This window comes from Micropterus dolomieu, linkage group LG19 (genome assembly GCF_021292245.1).
Source record: "Micropterus dolomieu isolate WLL.071019.BEF.003 ecotype Adirondacks linkage group LG19, ASM2129224v1, whole genome shotgun sequence".
Classification (NCBI taxonomy): domain Eukaryota; kingdom Metazoa; phylum Chordata; class Actinopteri; order Centrarchiformes; family Centrarchidae; genus Micropterus; species Micropterus dolomieu.
In genome coordinates, this window is record NC_060168.1 from 4,613,225 (window position 1) to 4,632,090 (window position 18,866).

Consider the following 18,866-nt stretch of genomic DNA (forward strand, 5'->3'; position numbering starts at 1 on the left):
GGGGGGGGGGGGGGGGGGTAGTAAAGCGATCTTGAAGCGCGCTGACCCTCGTTTCTTCTGAGGCCTCATCTTAGCATTCTGCACGGTGCTCGTGCAGGGCAAACACGAAGTCTCGATAATAACCTTCATTTGGTAATTGGTATGCAGAGGTCTGAAAAATGAATTACTGATCAGCGAGCTGTTACCACGGTGATAACGTGAACCGCAGGCCTAAGGAGGAATTCATCACGCCAGTGGGGAGAGATGGGAGTGGAGTGGGGATGGAGGGGTGGGGGGGGGATAGAAAAGTGGATAAGCGCCTCGACTCAATCTTCTCTGAGTGTGTGACATTGGCTATATTGATGATATGTACTTTACGCACACAGCAGGACTGGAAATGGAGTCCCTATGGGGTCGCCCGGGGATGCAGAAGTGGTCCTGGAGGGTCCAGCAGTAAATGAGGAGCAGTTTAATTCAACTGTGATTTAATTCACAATGAAATGTGCCGATCACAGAAAGCATGGAATGACCTTTAACTCCGAGTTCACACTCAGCACTTGCACTACAGAACTCTACAAGTTCACGCTAAACCCCCCAAAACAAAAATCTTCCACTTTCACACGCAAAAGTCTTCCCACATATGGTTCTGGGACTGAATCTGATTAAATTAAGATCCAAGTATGTTGAGTTAAAATTAGCTTAATTATTCAATTTCTTGATAATCAGAAAAAATCTATGACTTTTTATAACTAATTAATCATTTGAATAATTTAAGTAAAATAAGTTGGTGCAGTTTCTGCAGTGTGATGCGCTGCTTTTCATTCATTTACATTATAAATATTAAATACTGTGTGCAATTTTGAGATGCTTTACTTGAATATTTTAGTCATATGCAACTTATAATTTCACTCACTACAGCTATACGTTAAAGACCAAGCTTTTGTATTCTGTATGAAACATATGAAGGGTTTATAAAACATGATGCACTGACAAAACTTTTAAGTTAACATTTGTTCCACCAGCTACAACATTAAAATTAGTTAAATTCTGCTTACATATTACTTGTCAATGCTAGGCCAGTATACAGTGTATGCAGCGCAGTAACCTCTTCCAAAGAACCTCTTCACAGCAGTAAATAACCTGCCATGTGTTTTCACTATCCTCTCACATATCAATTCATTCCTCTCCTCCACACACATACATATAAAACATATATCAAAGGAAAACAGATTTCTATTTAAAAGTGAAAAAAGCATGCGTATGAAAGACAAAATGAAGTGAAAACACGTGTACAGAAGAGTGGGAGTGTATAGCTGTAGGAGAGTAAAAATGTGTCTGTAATGAGAGTGAAAGTATATTTATGTGAAAGGCCCACAAGAAATTATGGCTTGTGCAGCCACTTATAGCTCTTGATTATAATAATTTTACTTACATTGTTTTCGATATGATATTTCTATTCTTGCTTAAGTGAAGATAAGTACACGCATCTTCCATAACTGTCAACTGGCCAACAGTACAAAAGCCTTAAGGGATGCAGACAGAATAAGCGATAGCTATGTAATGTTATCGCTGTGGCTCCTTGTGAAGCACATTTGTCATTATTCTTGACATTTTATAGACCATGCAAATATATGATTATGCACTTATGAAAATAACAATTCCTTCCTTTTTTTTCCACATCGATTTCTACAGTGGCATAGCGGACCTGCGACTAGTTACATTGTTAGGTTTACAAAGCAAAATGGCCGATTTTGACATTTTGTGAGGTTGCACTTTATGAATATTTAACAACAATATGTTAAATAGCAGCAGACGTTTTAGTACTTATAATGCTAAATATAATATTCATGCATTTCTCATCCCTTTCACCAAACTGAAACATGCATCCACACTGAAATTACAGGGCCTTCACATCATAGCTGCTATAACTCCACATGATATCTGCACACTGCTGTGTATAATGGAACATAATGTGCAGTGCTTGTTCATTTGAATCCTGTTTTTGACCTTTACTGCAAATCCTCCCCTCTCTCTCCCACACTCTGTCACTCTCCACCAAAGACTGAAATGACGGATCGGCCCAACTAGGAGTTTGTTCCTGATGCTGGACCCAAAAACATCCTCTTTTAACAAAAAAGAAAGAAGCTTTTAATAAAGTTTTTTAAAGTGCTTGAATAAATCCAAAATTATAACCCTAACCCTTAAGGAAGGGGGGTCAGTGCGCATGTGTGGGCGTAGCGTGTGTGTGTGTGTGTGTGTGTGCTTCACCAGGACATTCTGATCATTTATCACCATTGATGAACCACACAATATTATATTGTTTTTAAACAGCCCTATTAAGGCCTATATGTATTTGTGTTTTTTTTTGTTTATTTATTTATTTTTATGTGTGCGTGTGTTTCATCCTGTTCATATGTCCATTGCAGGTGATTTCTGGACTCTTTGTGACTCTTTAAGTGCGTCCTTGATGAAGGAAGAACTGAGTGGTTTTGCTCAGGGAACAACCAAGCACACAGCCTGAAGCAGCAGAAAATATTGGCACAACAACGTAACCAGCAGCAGGAAAAGATAACACAAATTACTGTGTCAACACTCACATAGTGGTGGTTGTCAACAACACAACGCTACCACCACGGTAAAAATGGCAAACAGCACCGTCCTCCTCTGTGAGGTCTGTTCCAGCAGTCAAAAACATGTTCAAACAAATCTCACTGGAGTATTTATCTGCCCAAAATGTAATGTTAACACTTTGATTCATAGTTCAGCAAATTTAGTCCAAGATAAAAACCAACAAGTGCCTATAAATCTGATAACATGGACAAAAAGTCTCTCTGGAAGACAAAGAAAATATTGAATTCCTCCCCCTGAGTGATGGATTCATGAAGTCCTGAGTCCAAGCCACGCAAAGAGGCTAACACGACATTGTGATGGATGACATGGACACGTTTATTTAACATTAGCATTTTTTAAACACTGACGTGGCTCCGGCGTACCCTTGCTGCTGACAAACTCAATTAGCACACAGAGAGTAAAGCCTGTGTTCTTTTTAAGCATTGTGGGAGAAGAGTTGCAGGACACTAAGCCTCACTATCAATTATCCTAATCAAACAAAGACCTAATGCGCAGCAAATAATCTGTTCAGAGGCACTAAGCTGCCTGATAACTCAACAAAATAACTGTATCCTGTTTGCCACACCAAGGGTACTCAGAGTCAGCAGTGAAGTGCTGCTGAGCCTGCCACTGGACACACAACACACGGCATACATTCATATGTGAGAGCGGGACTGTATGAACAGGCGATGAAATGCCAACGCACGGAAAATAGGACATAAAGCAGCTGGCTGGCTCTGGCCAGAGCGGGAATAAAAATGTTCCACAGCAGCAGCATTCTATCAGATCCCTTCTTATTCAAATCAGATAGTTCCTGATTCCACACTTTAAAGCACAGCTGCTTGTGTTCAGACATCTTTTTAACATAGCAACTGACATGTGTCCATAGCGACAAGTGTCAAGAACATCAATGTCAAGTACCAAAAGCTAGTAGTTAATGTCTGGTGAGATTTATACTCTAGGTAAAATATACCTTGGTCAGACATTCCTGAAAATAAGATGTTGTTATGCGTTGTTATGGTAGTGGTAGAGCAGCTCAAGAATTGTAGTGCCACCAGGGATAGTCCCGATTAGGGGGAAAAGGTGAAAAAGAAGAACCGATGCAAGACTTTCGTTAGCGACTGACATGTGTTTGCAGTATCAAAAATTGTAAAGTAAAAAGATCTGGACCCAAATGTATAGTCAGAATCTCCTTTCAAGGCTTGATTTCTAACTGGGCAAAATGGGAAACTGCCCTGTGCAAAAGCCCCACTGTGTGGGAACTAGCTGCGGTAATTTGATTAATTGATTAATATAACCTGAAATGGAAAATGATTTAAGGCAAATCCACCATCATTAGCTAATATTAGATGGGCCCTGTGTCAAAATCTAGATTTAATATCTTTAATATGTGTTGATATTATGCTCACATGACGAATGCCCTTGAATAAATGTATAATTAAATCATTTTAATTATTAATCACAAATGCTTTTACATTTGAAGGACAACTCCATCCACATACAGCAGCTGGCTCTGGTGCCACAGTGGTGAAAAAGACCAAGCTGACGATGGAAATTGAAACTTGCTTGGCTTTGAATGCTTGGTCGGATTCATGGCTCTATATACTCTTCTTTTATCATATCAGCTTCATTCAGGCAAAGTTCTTGTACAGCTGTTTGTGTTTACAAAATATCCATCATGGGACATCTTTGTTGTATTTTGTTAAATGATAAAAAGGGTTTCTTTTCCTTTTGGTACTGATACCAAACTCAGGTATAAATTTCACAATACCTGGCCCTACTTGTTTAAAAAAGAGCAACTATTCAGAACAGAATATGAACTCTGGCTCATATTCTGCGTTCACATGAAATGCTAATGCACTCGAAATAGGACAGCTCCATCCACATAAAGCAGCCGTCTGGCTCAGTCCTGATTAGGAGTGAAAATGTTCCACAGAAAGGGAAAAAGAAAGACCTGAAGCAGTTGTGAAGTCACTGAGCCTGTAGAGCTAAACCGGGCTGTGGTGGCAGGGTGTGGGGGGGGGGTTCAGCACTCTGCGTTTGTGTTTACCGAGGCCTGTTAAACCCCTCCAGGCCCACTGGAGTGACAGTGGTAGAGGCAGGCAAGCCTGAGCGAGGGCCCCTGCTGCAGCTGACCAGACATAATGACAGGCTGCATCCACAGAGGGCCGCACCAAAGAAAGAAAACAGAAAACTGGCATACATAAATCAGTGGGGCCCTATTGTATGAGTTCAGATGGGTTCCTTTGGGAAAGGAAGATTAAAAAAGAAAAAAGGATGGTAATGGAAGAATATGGTCATGAAGGGAAAAGAGATGAGGTCTACAGAGGGAGGGAGGGCTCAGAGTAACAGCATGAATTAATGCATTAATTAATTTAATGAACGAATGAATCGCCTGTTTTGTTAGCTGCGGCCACAACCTATTTGGTCCGCTTCCCAGCACTCCGATGCGAGCATGGCCTCATTAAAAAGCCCGTCACGTCTCATCGAGTGGTCTCCAGCACCGAGTGACCGAGCTCACAGGGAGAGGGCTCCTCATTAACACTGCCACATTACAAACAACGGCGGCGGGGTTCGCTTTCTGCCCGCCGACATTAAATCATCACGTGTCAGAAAAGTCAGATACAGATATTGAGAGACAGGATTCCATTGAGGGGCGAGGCAGCTCACAGGGACAGGATCTGGTTCTGTTACCAGCCACCCCAAGCCTTTTTTTTTTTACCCTTCTACATTTTTTGAGCGATAACAGGAAATCACAAGCCACAGGGTCACTAGAGAGAAATGTGGATGTCTCAAAGTACGCCATCAGCACAAAAGCGTATTGTCAGACACACTGAAATGCCTCAGATGATGCTGACTCCAGCTGTGTGTGATGCTGGCCCTTATTAAAATGAGCTTTCATTCTTCCACTCTAAACACCGTTCCTCAACTGAGCAAAGAGTCCAGATTTTAAGCACTGGAGAGATAAGCAGCAATCTGCTCCTGGACCCACATTGCATAGTAACCATATGCTAATCAGCAAAGCCTTCTCCAGTACTATAGATGCAAGAGAGCCATCGATTCTCCCTTTGAGCTTGCAGCTTCTAAAATCAAATAAACTTGTTTAGGTTAGGCTAAGTCATACACAGCTGCAGCAAAGCCAGTTCTTACCGGAGGAGTGGCCTCGGTTGGTGGCGTCGTGGTCGCTGTCTCCTTGCTCGCTGTCTCCATGGCCGCTGTCTTTGGAGCTGACTAGGTCCGCCTCCTGGAACGCTGAACTGAAATCAAACAGAACATTAAAATCAAAGCCTCACTTAGGGTTTTTATTGTTTTCGTCTAACAGCAGTTCTGATTATCCCAGCCCCTCTCTAATCTTTCCGATCCCATCTCATCATCTAGAGCTTCATCACGGTAATGAGAGTTATCACCGAATGAAGTGGAAGCAGTCGACAGATAAGAGGTTTATTAGAGGTGGATGTGACAGAGTGAGCAGCGGAAAGGTCGCAGTGACAATCTAGTTCCATATTTACCTGTTGACACGTCTCGGCCTGTCAACCAGGTAGCTGAGTTCAGCTCGCTGGTGTTTGGTCTGAAAGAGAAGGGGAAGTTTTCAGTGCGTAGAAAAAGGCAACAGAAAGTATTATAATATATCATATATACTATCACCGCGATCAAGCCTCAAATGATGCAACCCACACAGCTCCATGTCGATGGTAGCTATGAAATGAACCTGAGCAACCATTATACATGTCACACACGGCTTTACAGATATGCTGCCAAGGAGCAAGATGAAGTAATGCATCTATTCAGGCTGGCACAGCCAAGAGACGCATCTTTGTTCTAGTGCAACTCAGCAACATTGTGACCAGTATGCTTAATGTGAATGCTTCTCTCCACAGGGACTGTACACACACACACACACACACACACACACACACACACACACACACACACACACCTACAGCAACCAGCAGAGTCAGAGCCAACATACATAATCCTAATACTCTTCTATTATTCAGATTTGTTTATTTCAAAGACTCTGGAGCACAATATAAACATGCAATCATTGCTGTTTCAGGGCTGACGTCCCGGAAGACTGCTAGTCTAATCATTGTGTTTGCTTTAATGCCTTTCCTGAAATAAGTCAGAGCATACTGTGTGTATTAGCGCTCAATAACTGCAATTTGTAGATCTGTCGTGCCACTGAACTGAAGGGGGGGGGGATTGGGAAATGGAAATGGCTCTTGAATGAAACATTGTTTGTATCTGTCATGTCGGGATACTTAAATTTGATCAAACTGGCAGGCTTCGTGTGTGTAGGGGGGCCGTGTATTGATCAGGTTTTAGACATGCTGAGGCTCTGAATGAAGGAGGTTAAACTGTAGGTATGAGAGGGACTCTTACCTCGTTTGATAAAATGCTGCCGTTTGATATGATGTCAGGCTGCTGGTCTGTGTACCCTGTCACTATGGCCCCGCACGGGTTGTGATCGGTGTCTGTGCTCCTAGACGGACTACACGGCTTTAGGAACATGAGGTCGGTTTTGGCAGACTCTGGAGTCAGACATACCTGGTAGCAATAGTTCTGGTTTTGGTGATGGGAGCCGAAGCTCCCTGACTCCTCCACGGGGACTTGAGCCGTACCGGCCCCACTGACGTTACCAGCGCTTTGCACCAGCATGATATCCGACTTGCTGAGCTTTTTCTTGCGGGCCCGGCCCTGCCGTGAGCAGCAGGAGCTGCAGCCCAGGCAGCAGTCGCTGGTCAGGCAGGTGTAAATGTTGAGCTTTTTGTCCTTCTGGCAGCGCACTGCCAGCACGATCATGACCAGGAGGAAGATGAAGGAGACAGAGCCTAGGGCGATGATGAGGATGAGGGTGAGGTCCACGGTGCCGTCTTTGGCCTTGGCAGTGCCTCCCCGGTCCCCGCCGCCGCGGCCTTCAGCCATGCTGTCCACCAGCATCACCAGCACGCTGGCGCTGGAAGACAGCGGCGGCTGGCCGTGGTCTCTCACCTCAATCAGCAGGTCGTACAGCTGGTGGGGGTCTCGCTTGGCCGACACCCGCCTTGCCGTCCGGAGCTCACCCGTCCTCCAGTCCATTCTAAACATGCCATTCTCGTTTCCCCTCTGGATGCTGTAGGATAGCCGAGCATTCTCACCGTCATCTGCGTCCATAGCCACGATGCGGGTCACCAGGTAGCCAGGCTCAGCGGAGCGGGGCAGGGGCTCCTTGGCCGTGCCATTCTTCCCCAGGGGGGCCAGCACCAGGGGGGCATTGTCATTCTGATCCACAATGATGACTTTGACTGTGGCATTGGAGGAGAGCTCCGGGGTGCCCGCGTCTTTGGCGTGGACCATGAACGTGAAATCCTTTAGTTGCTCATAATCAAAGGACCTGAGTGCGTACAGATAGCCTGTCTCCTCATTGATGGACACATAGGTTTTGACTGACATGCCCTGGATGTCACACTCTAATATGGAGTAGCTGATGAGTGCATTCTGCCCAATGTCAGAGTCCAGAGCCGTCACGGCGTGTATATACGCCCCTGGCACGTTGTTCTCTGTCACATACACATCATATATTGGCTGCGTAAATGTGGGCGCGTTGTCGTTCTCATCTGACACCTGGACTCGGATAGACTTACTGGTGGCGAGTGAGGGTGTCCCTTTGTCCCGCGCGACCACAGTGACGGAGTAAGAGTCCACCTGCTCCCGATTCAACAGCCCGTCGGTCACTATGGTGAAATAATTCCTAAAGGAGGATTTTAGTTTGAACGGAACATCACCGAGGATTTCCACGTGGATCTGTCCGTTCTCCTCTGCGTCCCGGTCCGTCACACTCAGCAGCGCGATAACGGTACCGGGAGCCGCCTTTTCTCTCACCGACTCGGTGACGGTGCTGAAGGTGATCTCCGGTGCGTTGTCATTCACGTCGGTGACTTTTACCAGCACTTTGCAGTGCGCAGGCACGGCGTTTGGCCCCAGATCCTTGGCCTGGACGAAGATCTGATACAGGCTGCTCTCCTCGAAATCCACTTCTCCGCGCACCTCGATGCGTCCCGTGCGCGGGTCTATGCTGAACAGGTCCTTTACGCGGTTGGAGATGTGGTTACTGAAGGAATAAACTATTTCCCCGTTTAATCCCTCGTCCAGGTCGGTGGCATTCAGCTGTATGACCAGCGTGCCAGCCGGTGCGTTCTCCGAGAGGCTCACCGTGTAGACGGGCTGGTCAAACACCGGCACGTTGTCATTAGAGTCCAGCACTTTAACTACCAGCAGCGCGGTGCCAGTCCGGGGAGGCTGACCGCCGTCCACCGCGGTCAGCACGTACCTGTGCGCCGCCTGCTGCTCCCGGTCCAGCGGCTTCTCCAGGACCAGCTCCGCGAATTTGTTTCCGTCCGATTGGGTCTGCACATCCAGGTAAAAGTAGTTGTTAGTGGTAATATCATACGTGCGTAAAGCGTTAGAGCCCACGTCCGGGTCGAATGCGCTCTCCAGAGGGAAACGGGTGCCCGGAGTCGCGCTTTCTGAGATCTCCACCGTGATGTCTGTCTCCGGAAAGCTGGGCGGGTTGTCATTAATGTCCATCACCTCGATTTCGACCCGAAACAGCTCCAACGGGTTCTCCAAGAACACCTCCATGTTGAGCTGACAGCTGGCGCTCTGCTTGCAGATCTGCTCCCGGTCGATTTTTTCGTTCACGTACAGGACTCCGTTCTCCAGGTTCACCTCCAGGTACGGCGACCGAGAGCTGGGCACCACCTGGAAGCGGCGCGAAGCCAGTTTGGTAAGGTCCAGTCCCAGGTCCTCGGCGATATTCCCCACCAAGGTGCCATGGTCCGCCTCCTCCGGCACAGAGTAGCGTATCTGAGAGAGCACTCCATCCGTGATACACAGGACAATCAAAAGCACAATCATCGCCGGAAAAACAAGTGCATTTGGGTAAAAAAGATTATAAAATGGATTATCCCCTTAATGGACAAAATGTCAATTTCCATCACCCATTTCACTCAGAAGGCAGAAGTCTCCAAAATGCGCAAATGTCTCCAAAATGTGCAAGGCGTCCAGAGAAATCTGCCCCATTAAAAGAGAAGCAGTTTTAATGTTTTAATGAGTTTTAACGACTGCAGAAGCTTCTTCTTTTTTTTTTTTTTTCTATTCTGGTTCTGCGGTCTCTTCAGACGCGTCAGGGAGAAGCTACAGCGCACATTCCAATGAGGCGCAGTGCTGCTGGAGTGATGAAAGCTCCAGGAAAGGAGTTGGAAAAAAAGAAATCATAATCCACTTAAGGAAAATTAGAGATACATATTTTTTCTTCTGTGATGGTCCCTAATAAGAAAATATCTGTGTTTTTCTGGCTCTGGCTCCTCCTGGCACCCTGCTCCCTCACTGCGGTCCCCTCCACTCCACTCTGTACTGACGCTCTTCACTCAACTATTTGCTTTTTTTCCTCGCATCGCGCCTCCCCTTCGCAGCCCCGCGACTGTAAATCACGCTGAGAGCCCTCTCCTGATTGGAGAGCGGGGTTGCCTGTCAATGTCCGCTCGGCCCATGCCTCCCTCACTGCTTCCCTATGTCTCTCTACCTCTTTCTGAGCTCGGACTAGGTCTCTCTTACCTGACGCAAAATAAAAAGTATAGAGAACGACAAGGCTGGACGTTTATGACTTCAGCCCCTCCGCTGCCACATCCTGATAACACTCCCCACCTGGCAGTGATGTAAATCGCTTCATCTAATGAACCAGTGTGGGATTAGAGTCAGTGGGACTTGTTGACTTGGTGGCAGGGTCTGTGAGCATAAAGAATGGCAAGGCGAACCGGGTTAATGCATGCAAATGTTGTGATATGTATGCAGGGAATATTCGATAGGCCTATTCATGTACTGCTGTCAAGGATGTGCGCTATAATTACACCCAGTAGTAGTAACGTTATTAACTCTCCTCCAGCCACACAGCAGCAGGACTGAAATACATCTGCGGACCTCATACGACCCCTAGCGGTATAAATGCAAACCAGAGTCATGGTGATTCATATTAAGGACCATATGTAGTCTGTCAGATGATATTCTGCATAACTTTCTGGTTATAACAATACAGGGACTATTATTTGTGTGGACCGGTGAATGGGTGGAGACAGGAGTTAGAGGTAAAGCTGGAAGATGGCTGGCTGCAGTAAATCAGGACAGTCAGCCTCTTCTGAGAGCAGCAACTCTCATATATAAAAACTTAGATTAGTCTGATGATACGGCTTATTCATCTTTCCCATGTCCAGTCAAAACACTTTCCTTCTTACTCTTCCTCCATCTACAAATAAGGCTAAATCATTTTTTATTGACTATGTCTACTAATGTCTTTATTACATTAGTCTACACTTTGACTGAGACTGTAAACTGGATTATTTCATTGATGGTTGCTTTGCCATCTTTGTGTTCCATTATAAAAACAATATCAGTTTTGTCCTTGTATTTGTATCTCACATCCTTCTGTTCACAGCCACAACTTGGTTAAAAATATTGACCGTATCACATGGTCCTCATCAGCAGATGAAGTTTGCTCGGTTGCCTGAACTGTAGGTGTTCACACAAAAAGAGAAATATATTAACAGACAAGGACAAAGGTCTTTATTAGTGATTTGTACAGAGTAACTTTGGGTCAGACTGCTCTGGCACCTAAACACAACAATGAAGATGGCATTAGTGTAGAACATTTCATATCATGAACAATAACGTCCAGAGCAGGGTTAAAAGGAGAGAAAAGAAAAATCAGATAATGGATAAAACAATATTAAAACCAGACAATAATGAGGCTATAGAAGTATACTCAGAACAGCCACAATTATCAAAGGAGTCATATACCACAGTACTGAATTCAATCAGAGAATCAGATTCACCCATTTAAATTCCTTTTGAAGGCTATTCCAAGTGGCTGGAGCATTAAACATAAAGGCTATCTTCACATCTCTGTCCGTACATTAGATTATTAGTATTGGACAAAAGAAATCAAAAGCATAGTTGTTTTAATTTTAAAATGGAGATATAGGCAGTGATTTTGCAAGCTGTAACAGAACCATATACCTAAAATTAATTCTTAATGTTAGCGCTCTGATTCAGGTTTTTAAATGTTATGGATACTTTGTTATAGAAGTGCTTTTTTTATGTATGATGAAAAACTAAAATTCCCATTTATGAATAATATTGATTTTTTTTATCCCTTACTTCCTTATTGTCTTTTTTTCTGTCTCTCTCTGATGTTTGTTCATATACCTGGTGAAGGTCGGCAGAACAAAACTTCATAAAGCCAGCAGTCAGCCAGACTGTGTGCATTTTTTCGTTACTTTTATCTAATTGCAATTACTTCTGTTCTCCATAAATCCTCCCTTCCACCCGTCTCACTTCTGTGAACTGACACTTGACCTTGGCCATAACAGGAAATCATTGCTTTCAGTGTGAGATCAGTAGGTGTGTGCGTTCAGCTGAGTGAGGGAGGAGAGCAGCTCGAGTGCTCCCCCTAGTGAACAACAACAGCACTACACCAAACAGACTGCTGCACCCTTTCCAGTGAGGTCTCTGCTCACCCTGACTCTGTCCAATGTGCTGGAGTCCAGAATGCACACAGATAAATGAGCTGCAGTGAGTTAAACACACACACACACACACACACACACACACACACACACACACACACACACACACACACACACACACACACACACACACACACACACATGCATAAGCACATGATTCACACTGTGTGCAGACTATCAGAGCTACACAGAACAGGCCACTGGAGGAGAAACATGAATTGGCTCCAAGAAGAGATTTTCTTAATCAGGTCCCATTATGTCAGTTTTGCAGTCAGACATGCATCACTGTCTGCCCAGATAGCCAAAGTGACCCTGATGAGGGGGATATCAGGGCTTTATGCATGTTCAAATGCACATGGTAATCCAGGGTGAGCAATGAAACAGAAACCATATTCACAGTCATGAACAATTACAGATTTAACTACACAAATATCATTACAGTTCTCTCATCACTCCCCAATGCACATCACTTCACCACCATCACACATACACACAGAAACACACTGGAACAGCAGCAAACAGCCCTCTTATCCTGATTTACATGGTCATAACATTTTATTCTCAAGCATATTTTTGGGCTAAAAATACAGCGTATCCGACCAGTAATTGCTGTCTTTTGGTGGGTAAAAATAATGGCCCCCTCGCACATTAAAAGTTTCTCACACATTGAAGCGGGCAAATAGAAAAGGGAAAAAAAAGTTGAGCGACTAAAAAGGTGCCCTGAAGCAATCCCACCCATAAGATAATTAGAGCAGAAGAAACAGCATGTAATCATCAAGTGTTATAAAGCTACAGGGACCAGAGAGCATCATCGGATCTGAAACCAAGCACTGTCTCTCCTCCTGTTAGCTTTAACAAGCTCGCTATCAATTAACACACAAGTGGAGTCACTCCTGCGGTGTCACACTCCAGGTACATTTAGATGTTGGGGAAAACAAACAACACGTGGCCACATAAAGGACAACACAGTCTATGGCAAATATACAAACTGGAAGCTTTGAGACAGAAACATCGGTCATTCCTCCATGTGTCCTACATAAAAATAATTCAATCAATCAGGAAAGACTTCATTCTGAGCCACATGCACAATAGAGATGAGAAAGGTGATGATAAAGTCATCATGTATTAAGGGGGTGGTTGAGCCTTGAGCATACCCCCTGATGGAGTCCAGACACTGGTGGTGGTGGTGGTGATGGGATGAAGCAAAGGCTATTAGATCTGGACGTGACTCTGATGAGCTTAACCTGGGCGCTGGATGTGATGGAGGTGAATGGGGTGGAGGAGGGTCACAACACTTCACACTGAAATGACAGCTGACAGCAGTAGAGAGGAGAACAGTAAAGTAAAGTAAAGTTTGACAGCAGCGATATGACTGCCTGTTGGAGATCATCACAAAATCTGCTTGTTTTAACTTTAGATGCCCATAGTCAGCTAATTAAGAAGATGCAGGGAGAGAAAGCGAGAGAGAGAGAAAATGAGGCAAGACAGTCTTCCTTATTGAACTTGAATTCAGTAAATTCAAATCCAAAAAATTTCCAATTCAATCCCAAGAAAGAAGCAAATATCAAAAAATAAAACCAATAAAATAAATAAATAGTCAAGAAACGCTCTCAGATAAAGTTATGTTTTAAGAAGAGATTTAAAAGAGGTCACTGATTCTGTTGACCTGATTTCCTCTGGCAGCTTGCTCCAAAGCTTCGGGGCTCTGACTGCGAATGCTCTGTCACCTCTAGTTTTCAGATGCGCCTCGGGAACAGATCCTCTGCCCGAGGATCTCAGGCTACGTACTGGCTCGTATGCTAACTAAGAGGTCAGATATATATAATGAAGCGAGGCCATGAAGAGCCATAAAAGTCAACAGCAAAACCTTAAAATCAATTCTAAGACATACTGGGAGCCAGTGTAAGGAAGCTAAAACAGACATAATGTGGTCACCTCTCTTGGATCTTGTTAAAAGCCCGGCAGCTGAGTTCAGTACAATGGGGAGCCAATTAATAGATTTTTGGCTTTGAGGCAGGTGAAGAGGCTGTGGGGAGATGAAGGTGTGTAAAATGATCAATGTGTCTTTGAAAGATAAAATAGATCATATTTTGGAAATATTTCTAAGATGATAAAAACAAAGTCTCAAAGCTTAATTTACTATCAAATCAAATGCCAGTATTTATTGCAACAGGCTTGATGTGTTCCAGCAGGGAACCAGCAAATGGCAGAAAGTGTTTTGCTATGTGCTGGGAGCCATTTACAACAATCTCCAGTTTTGCTGGACTTAAACTGCAGAAAACTTTGTGACCTCCCGTTTTTGCCTTAACTGGCAGACACTGGCAGGTAGATCTGTCTGTCATCAGCATAACAATAAAAGGAAACACCACGTCTATGATTATTATTACCCAGGTGAAGCAAGTACAACAAAAATAAAATACTGGCCCCTGAGGGACACCATATTTGACAGGAGCAAAAAATGACATTTAGTTATTAATAGAGAGAGAGCATACCACCAAGCTCCTCTCCTGTGGAACCAGGTTCCAGTTTGGGTTCAGGAGGCAGACACCATCTCCACATTTAAGAGTAGGCTTAAGACTTTCCTCTTTGATAAAGCTTATAGTTAGGGCTGGCTCAGATTAGTCCATGGTGGGATTCTTGGGTCCATGTGAATATTTTTTTACAAAGAGCACAATGTAGAACTTCTCTCTGAAAAGTGCAATGAGATTACTTCTGTTATGAATGGACGCTATATAAAGTCAATTCAAAAGTCAATTGAATTGAACTGAATAAGAGACGCAGAATGTCCTGTTTGACAGCTATGAAGACAAAGCTGTGCCACATGTTCCTACCCAGTGTCTCAGCCTGTCTAACAGAATGCTGTGATCGACTGTGTCAAAGGCAGCGCTAAGGGCCAGAAGAACGAGGACAGAGCACATACCATCATCTGCAGCCATTCAAGTAATCCAGGACGCAACCTTCAAATAAAGAACCAACAGATTCAATGATTTTAAGAAAAGAAACTTGGTTGATATTACATCAATTTACATCAACTGAACTGGAAGACACTTTCATATGATATTCTATTTCTAAAAGCACAGAGAAGGAAATGGGAGAAAAGTGATTTAAAGTGTTGGTGGGTGATGGATATTAGATTGTGCGCCATTAGGGGTAACAGAAGTTCTGATGGACTCTACTTTATCAGTGAAGTAAGATATAAACTTTAAACAAACATCATCATTTTCAGATGGGGCACAAGGAGGAGTCAGATTTACCCACAGATCAGTAATTATTGCATTCGTTCTGTATAATTGTATAGGAGTAATAACTTTGTCGCCTCATAGTGTACTTGGAGACCTGATTTCTTCCATCCCCGTTCTGTGAATATTATGGTTTATCCAAGGCTGTTTTCTTTGTGTAGACTTTGACCTTACTTTAAAGTGCAATATTATTTAATATGGATGTACAGACAGAGTTAAAACAGCCGTTGGTATGATAGTGTGGCAGGAGTGGGCTATAAAAGTGTACAGAAGCTTGAAAGACTATGTTTATTTAAAATGCGAGAGCATGTAGAGTAGGGTTGGACAATGTTAATGATATCTATTTCACAGGTAAAATCTATTTGTGGTCAGATACACTCAATTCTATTAATTCTACAGTAGAACTCTCACACCCAGCTGCTTACGTGTTTGCCAATAAACGCACTTAAAGGATGTGGTGTAAAAAACATCACAACATTCTGACAGGAGTCTGACCCTGCTGACCTGTAAGTCAAAGTTGTGGACATAAATCTCATTACTTGGACTCAAGCCAGACTTGAGTCGTAAGTCTGATGACTTAAGACCTGGCTTGACAAAATTAAAAATACCTCAACGCAGATGATTTGAGACCTTTCTTGGAATTCTGCCCTAAATAAACTCTTAATTTTCCTGGAAACAGATATAAATCTTAGTCAATATCATGCAGCAAACACATTGCAAAAGCAGGAGGTAAAGCTAAAATCTAAATAAGTCACTGCTTTCTTTAGGGCAAATAATGAGGGGGGTGGAATTTAAATGAGATGATACACTTCTTCAGTGCCTAACCTCCGGGACGCTCCAAAAATGATGTGTCACAGACACATTACATAAAGAGGTGCATCTAATAATTTTCCTTTTAAATGTTTTAAATGATTTTAAATATTAAAAAGCACCCCTTATTTCAGTAAATCTTTTCTGACTTTTGTGACTGCGTGAAATTTGGTGTAAATTAAATAATGAATTGTTCAGGATTGGACACAAGTCTAGTAGCCTATGTGTCTTTATGGAAGGTCTTATTTAGTTAACTCAGTGGCATAACATCCAGTAAAAATTTGATGCAAAGGAGCAGGTAGTAAAAAACGAATGTGTTAAAAAAGAAATGTGTTTTGAGTTACAGTGCCAAGATATAATCATAATGTAATCCTGATAACTGATGGTACTGCTGAATATCTTCTGATTGTGAAGTAAGCATGATGTGACTTTTATCTGCTGCAGGAACTTTCTTTGGTCGACCACTGCGTCTACGGTCGTCAAGGTTGCCCATGTGTTTGTGTTTCAACCTACAGATTGAATTGGTGATCATTAGCACTGGTATAACTGTTTAAACATGCACCTGATGCTGTTTTGAAGGGTGGTCACACCAAATTTGATTAGATTTTTCTTCTGTCCACCCACTTTGTATTTTGTTAATTGATAAATATAATCTATTAGCATGTCTATTTTTAGCCTGTCCTCCACAGAAAAGCAACCATATAGATCGTTTTAGCCACACAAACTTTGGACTTGTGTTTAGGCTTATTGTGTCAGCGACTTCTAGTGTCTGTACAATTCAAACACATGACAAAGACGTTCACCTATTATAAATAGCCATAAAGTTGTACTCTGGCGGTGGTGGGTTGGGTGGAAGGTTAGCAACTTAGTCACTTTTCACCTGGAAAACCAGTGTTCAGTTCTGTGTGAAACAAGATTGATTTGTTTTTTTTAATAAAGTTAAGTAACATTAACGTTAGCTAAGATAGCTTTGTAGCGATAGCATTAGCGTTAGCTAGCTAGCTAACTATATTAGTCTTGAAGGTGTTGACAGCCCCCCGTAGCCCCTAACTTTACTTTCTTTAACTTTCACAGGGGTGTGTGCCACACAACACCTAAAGTCCACTGAATCCACGCGTTATGGCTGCGTCACTGTTGCCGGAGCTAATCGCTGCCATTCTAGTCAATGCTTGTGAGCCCACCAGACGCAGCAGCAGCGCGTCCCAGAAGCGGCTCTCGGCTCCGCTTCGCACAGCAGAGAAGCAGACACAGAATGGCATAGAGAATCTGGTCAATTTTCAAAATAAAACATCCTGTGGAGACTCCCGACCGTAAAACAACAATAAAAATGGTTAAAACAGAAACAAAAAGAAATAATTTAACTACGTAGCCTACAAAAAGCAAACACTGATTACGAAATCAACAAAACCTAAACATGTCAGCAAAATCAGGCGGGCAAAGTGCTCTGATTCTGAAATGCTCCCTGTGGATATGCAAACTGAAGTTGACGGAATGAAAAAGGGTCACTGAGAGCTGTGAAGAAGATAGTACAAGCACAAACGTGGGGCAGGCTGCACGCTCCGCTGCTGAAATCCTTCGGAGATGCTTCCAGTGCACAGATCAAAAACGTGCCGTAGGTGGAGCCAGTGGACTTAAGGAGTAAGTCAGTGATTGTATGCGTGTCGAACAGTAAACCCAACAGCTGTGCAGTTCGCAGCTGGGGTTCACCTCCTCTATGTTGCCGCGGTCTCCTTGTGTTTATGTCATGTGACGTAGGTCACGTGATTTCCAAAACGTAGGTCTGGGTGGAAAACAGGGTTTGAAATTGGTGTTTTGGGAGGCATGGACAAATGCCACTAGTAGGAGCGCTATTTTAGGATACGCTCATATGAGTTGTATTTGGAGGTTGGTTAAAATGATCTCTGTTGAACTTCAGGTTGGAGGACTTGTTACTATTTTTAATTCTGAAAGCATTCTTACTTTACAGCATTTTTCCACACCTGCCCTAAACCTTTAGTACTGTACAGTACTGTATATTTACCATCTTTCTGGCACAATGATGGAAGTAATGATTATTTCTCCCTTTTAAATAGCTGGGACAATGATAACATATAAATGCTTTTTTAGGTGGAGAACCCCCCCAGACACCGCACTTTATTGTGTCTCCCCCACTTTTCAAATCAATGTTAAACACTTGAGCTAACTGCATAGTCAGAGAGATAGAACATACAGTATATCAAAAGAATTATACATCCTAAGAACCACTAAACTATTATCTGAAAATGGTAAATGATTAAATTACATCAGTTGTTTTGCGGGGATACCAGAGTAGAGACATCTGTTGCAAATTTGGATCAAATTCACGATTAATTCATGAACTTTAGACCTGTGCCTAAAGTGTGTCTCGTCACACTTTAGGCACAGGTGATGCTTTAAATATCTTACGGCAGCGCAAAGTACAACTCACTCACTCACTTCAGCACCGCTGACAATATTGAAAAGAGTGCCTGTGGCATCATCAACACACCTGTGAGTGAATCTAATTTTGAATGGGCTGGACCCAAAATATCCTCTTTAATAATCTTCTAGAATGTTTTCGTAATGAGAGAAGTGAGTGCCACAGGCCTGTAGTCATTGAGTGATTTTGGGGCTTTGACCTTGGGTACATGTACAATCACAGAATCCTTCC

At 43.3% G+C, this 18,866-nt stretch overlaps 1 protein-coding gene across 3 annotated transcripts in view; it reads right to left on the reverse strand.

Moving 5' to 3' along the window:
• Nucleotides 1-9,906, reverse strand: part of pcdh10b (protocadherin 10b) — a 17,635-nt gene extending 7,729 nt beyond the window's left edge. For 2 of the 3 annotated variants that reach the window (XM_046031144.1, XM_046031143.1), the window contains exons 1-3: nucleotides 6,973-9,906; nucleotides 6,099-6,157; nucleotides 5,740-5,846 (exon numbers count right to left, since the gene is read on the reverse strand). In XM_046031144.1, coding sequence (XP_045887100.1) covers nucleotides 5,740-5,846; nucleotides 6,099-6,157; nucleotides 6,973-9,486 — 2,680 coding nt within the window. In that variant the 5' untranslated portion in view covers nucleotides 9,487-9,906. The remainder of the gene's footprint in view (nucleotides 1-5,739; nucleotides 5,847-6,098; nucleotides 6,158-6,972) is intronic. The other variant, XM_046031145.1, reaches the window with a different exon arrangement.
• Between the last annotated feature and the right edge of the window lie 8,960 nt (nucleotides 9,907-18,866).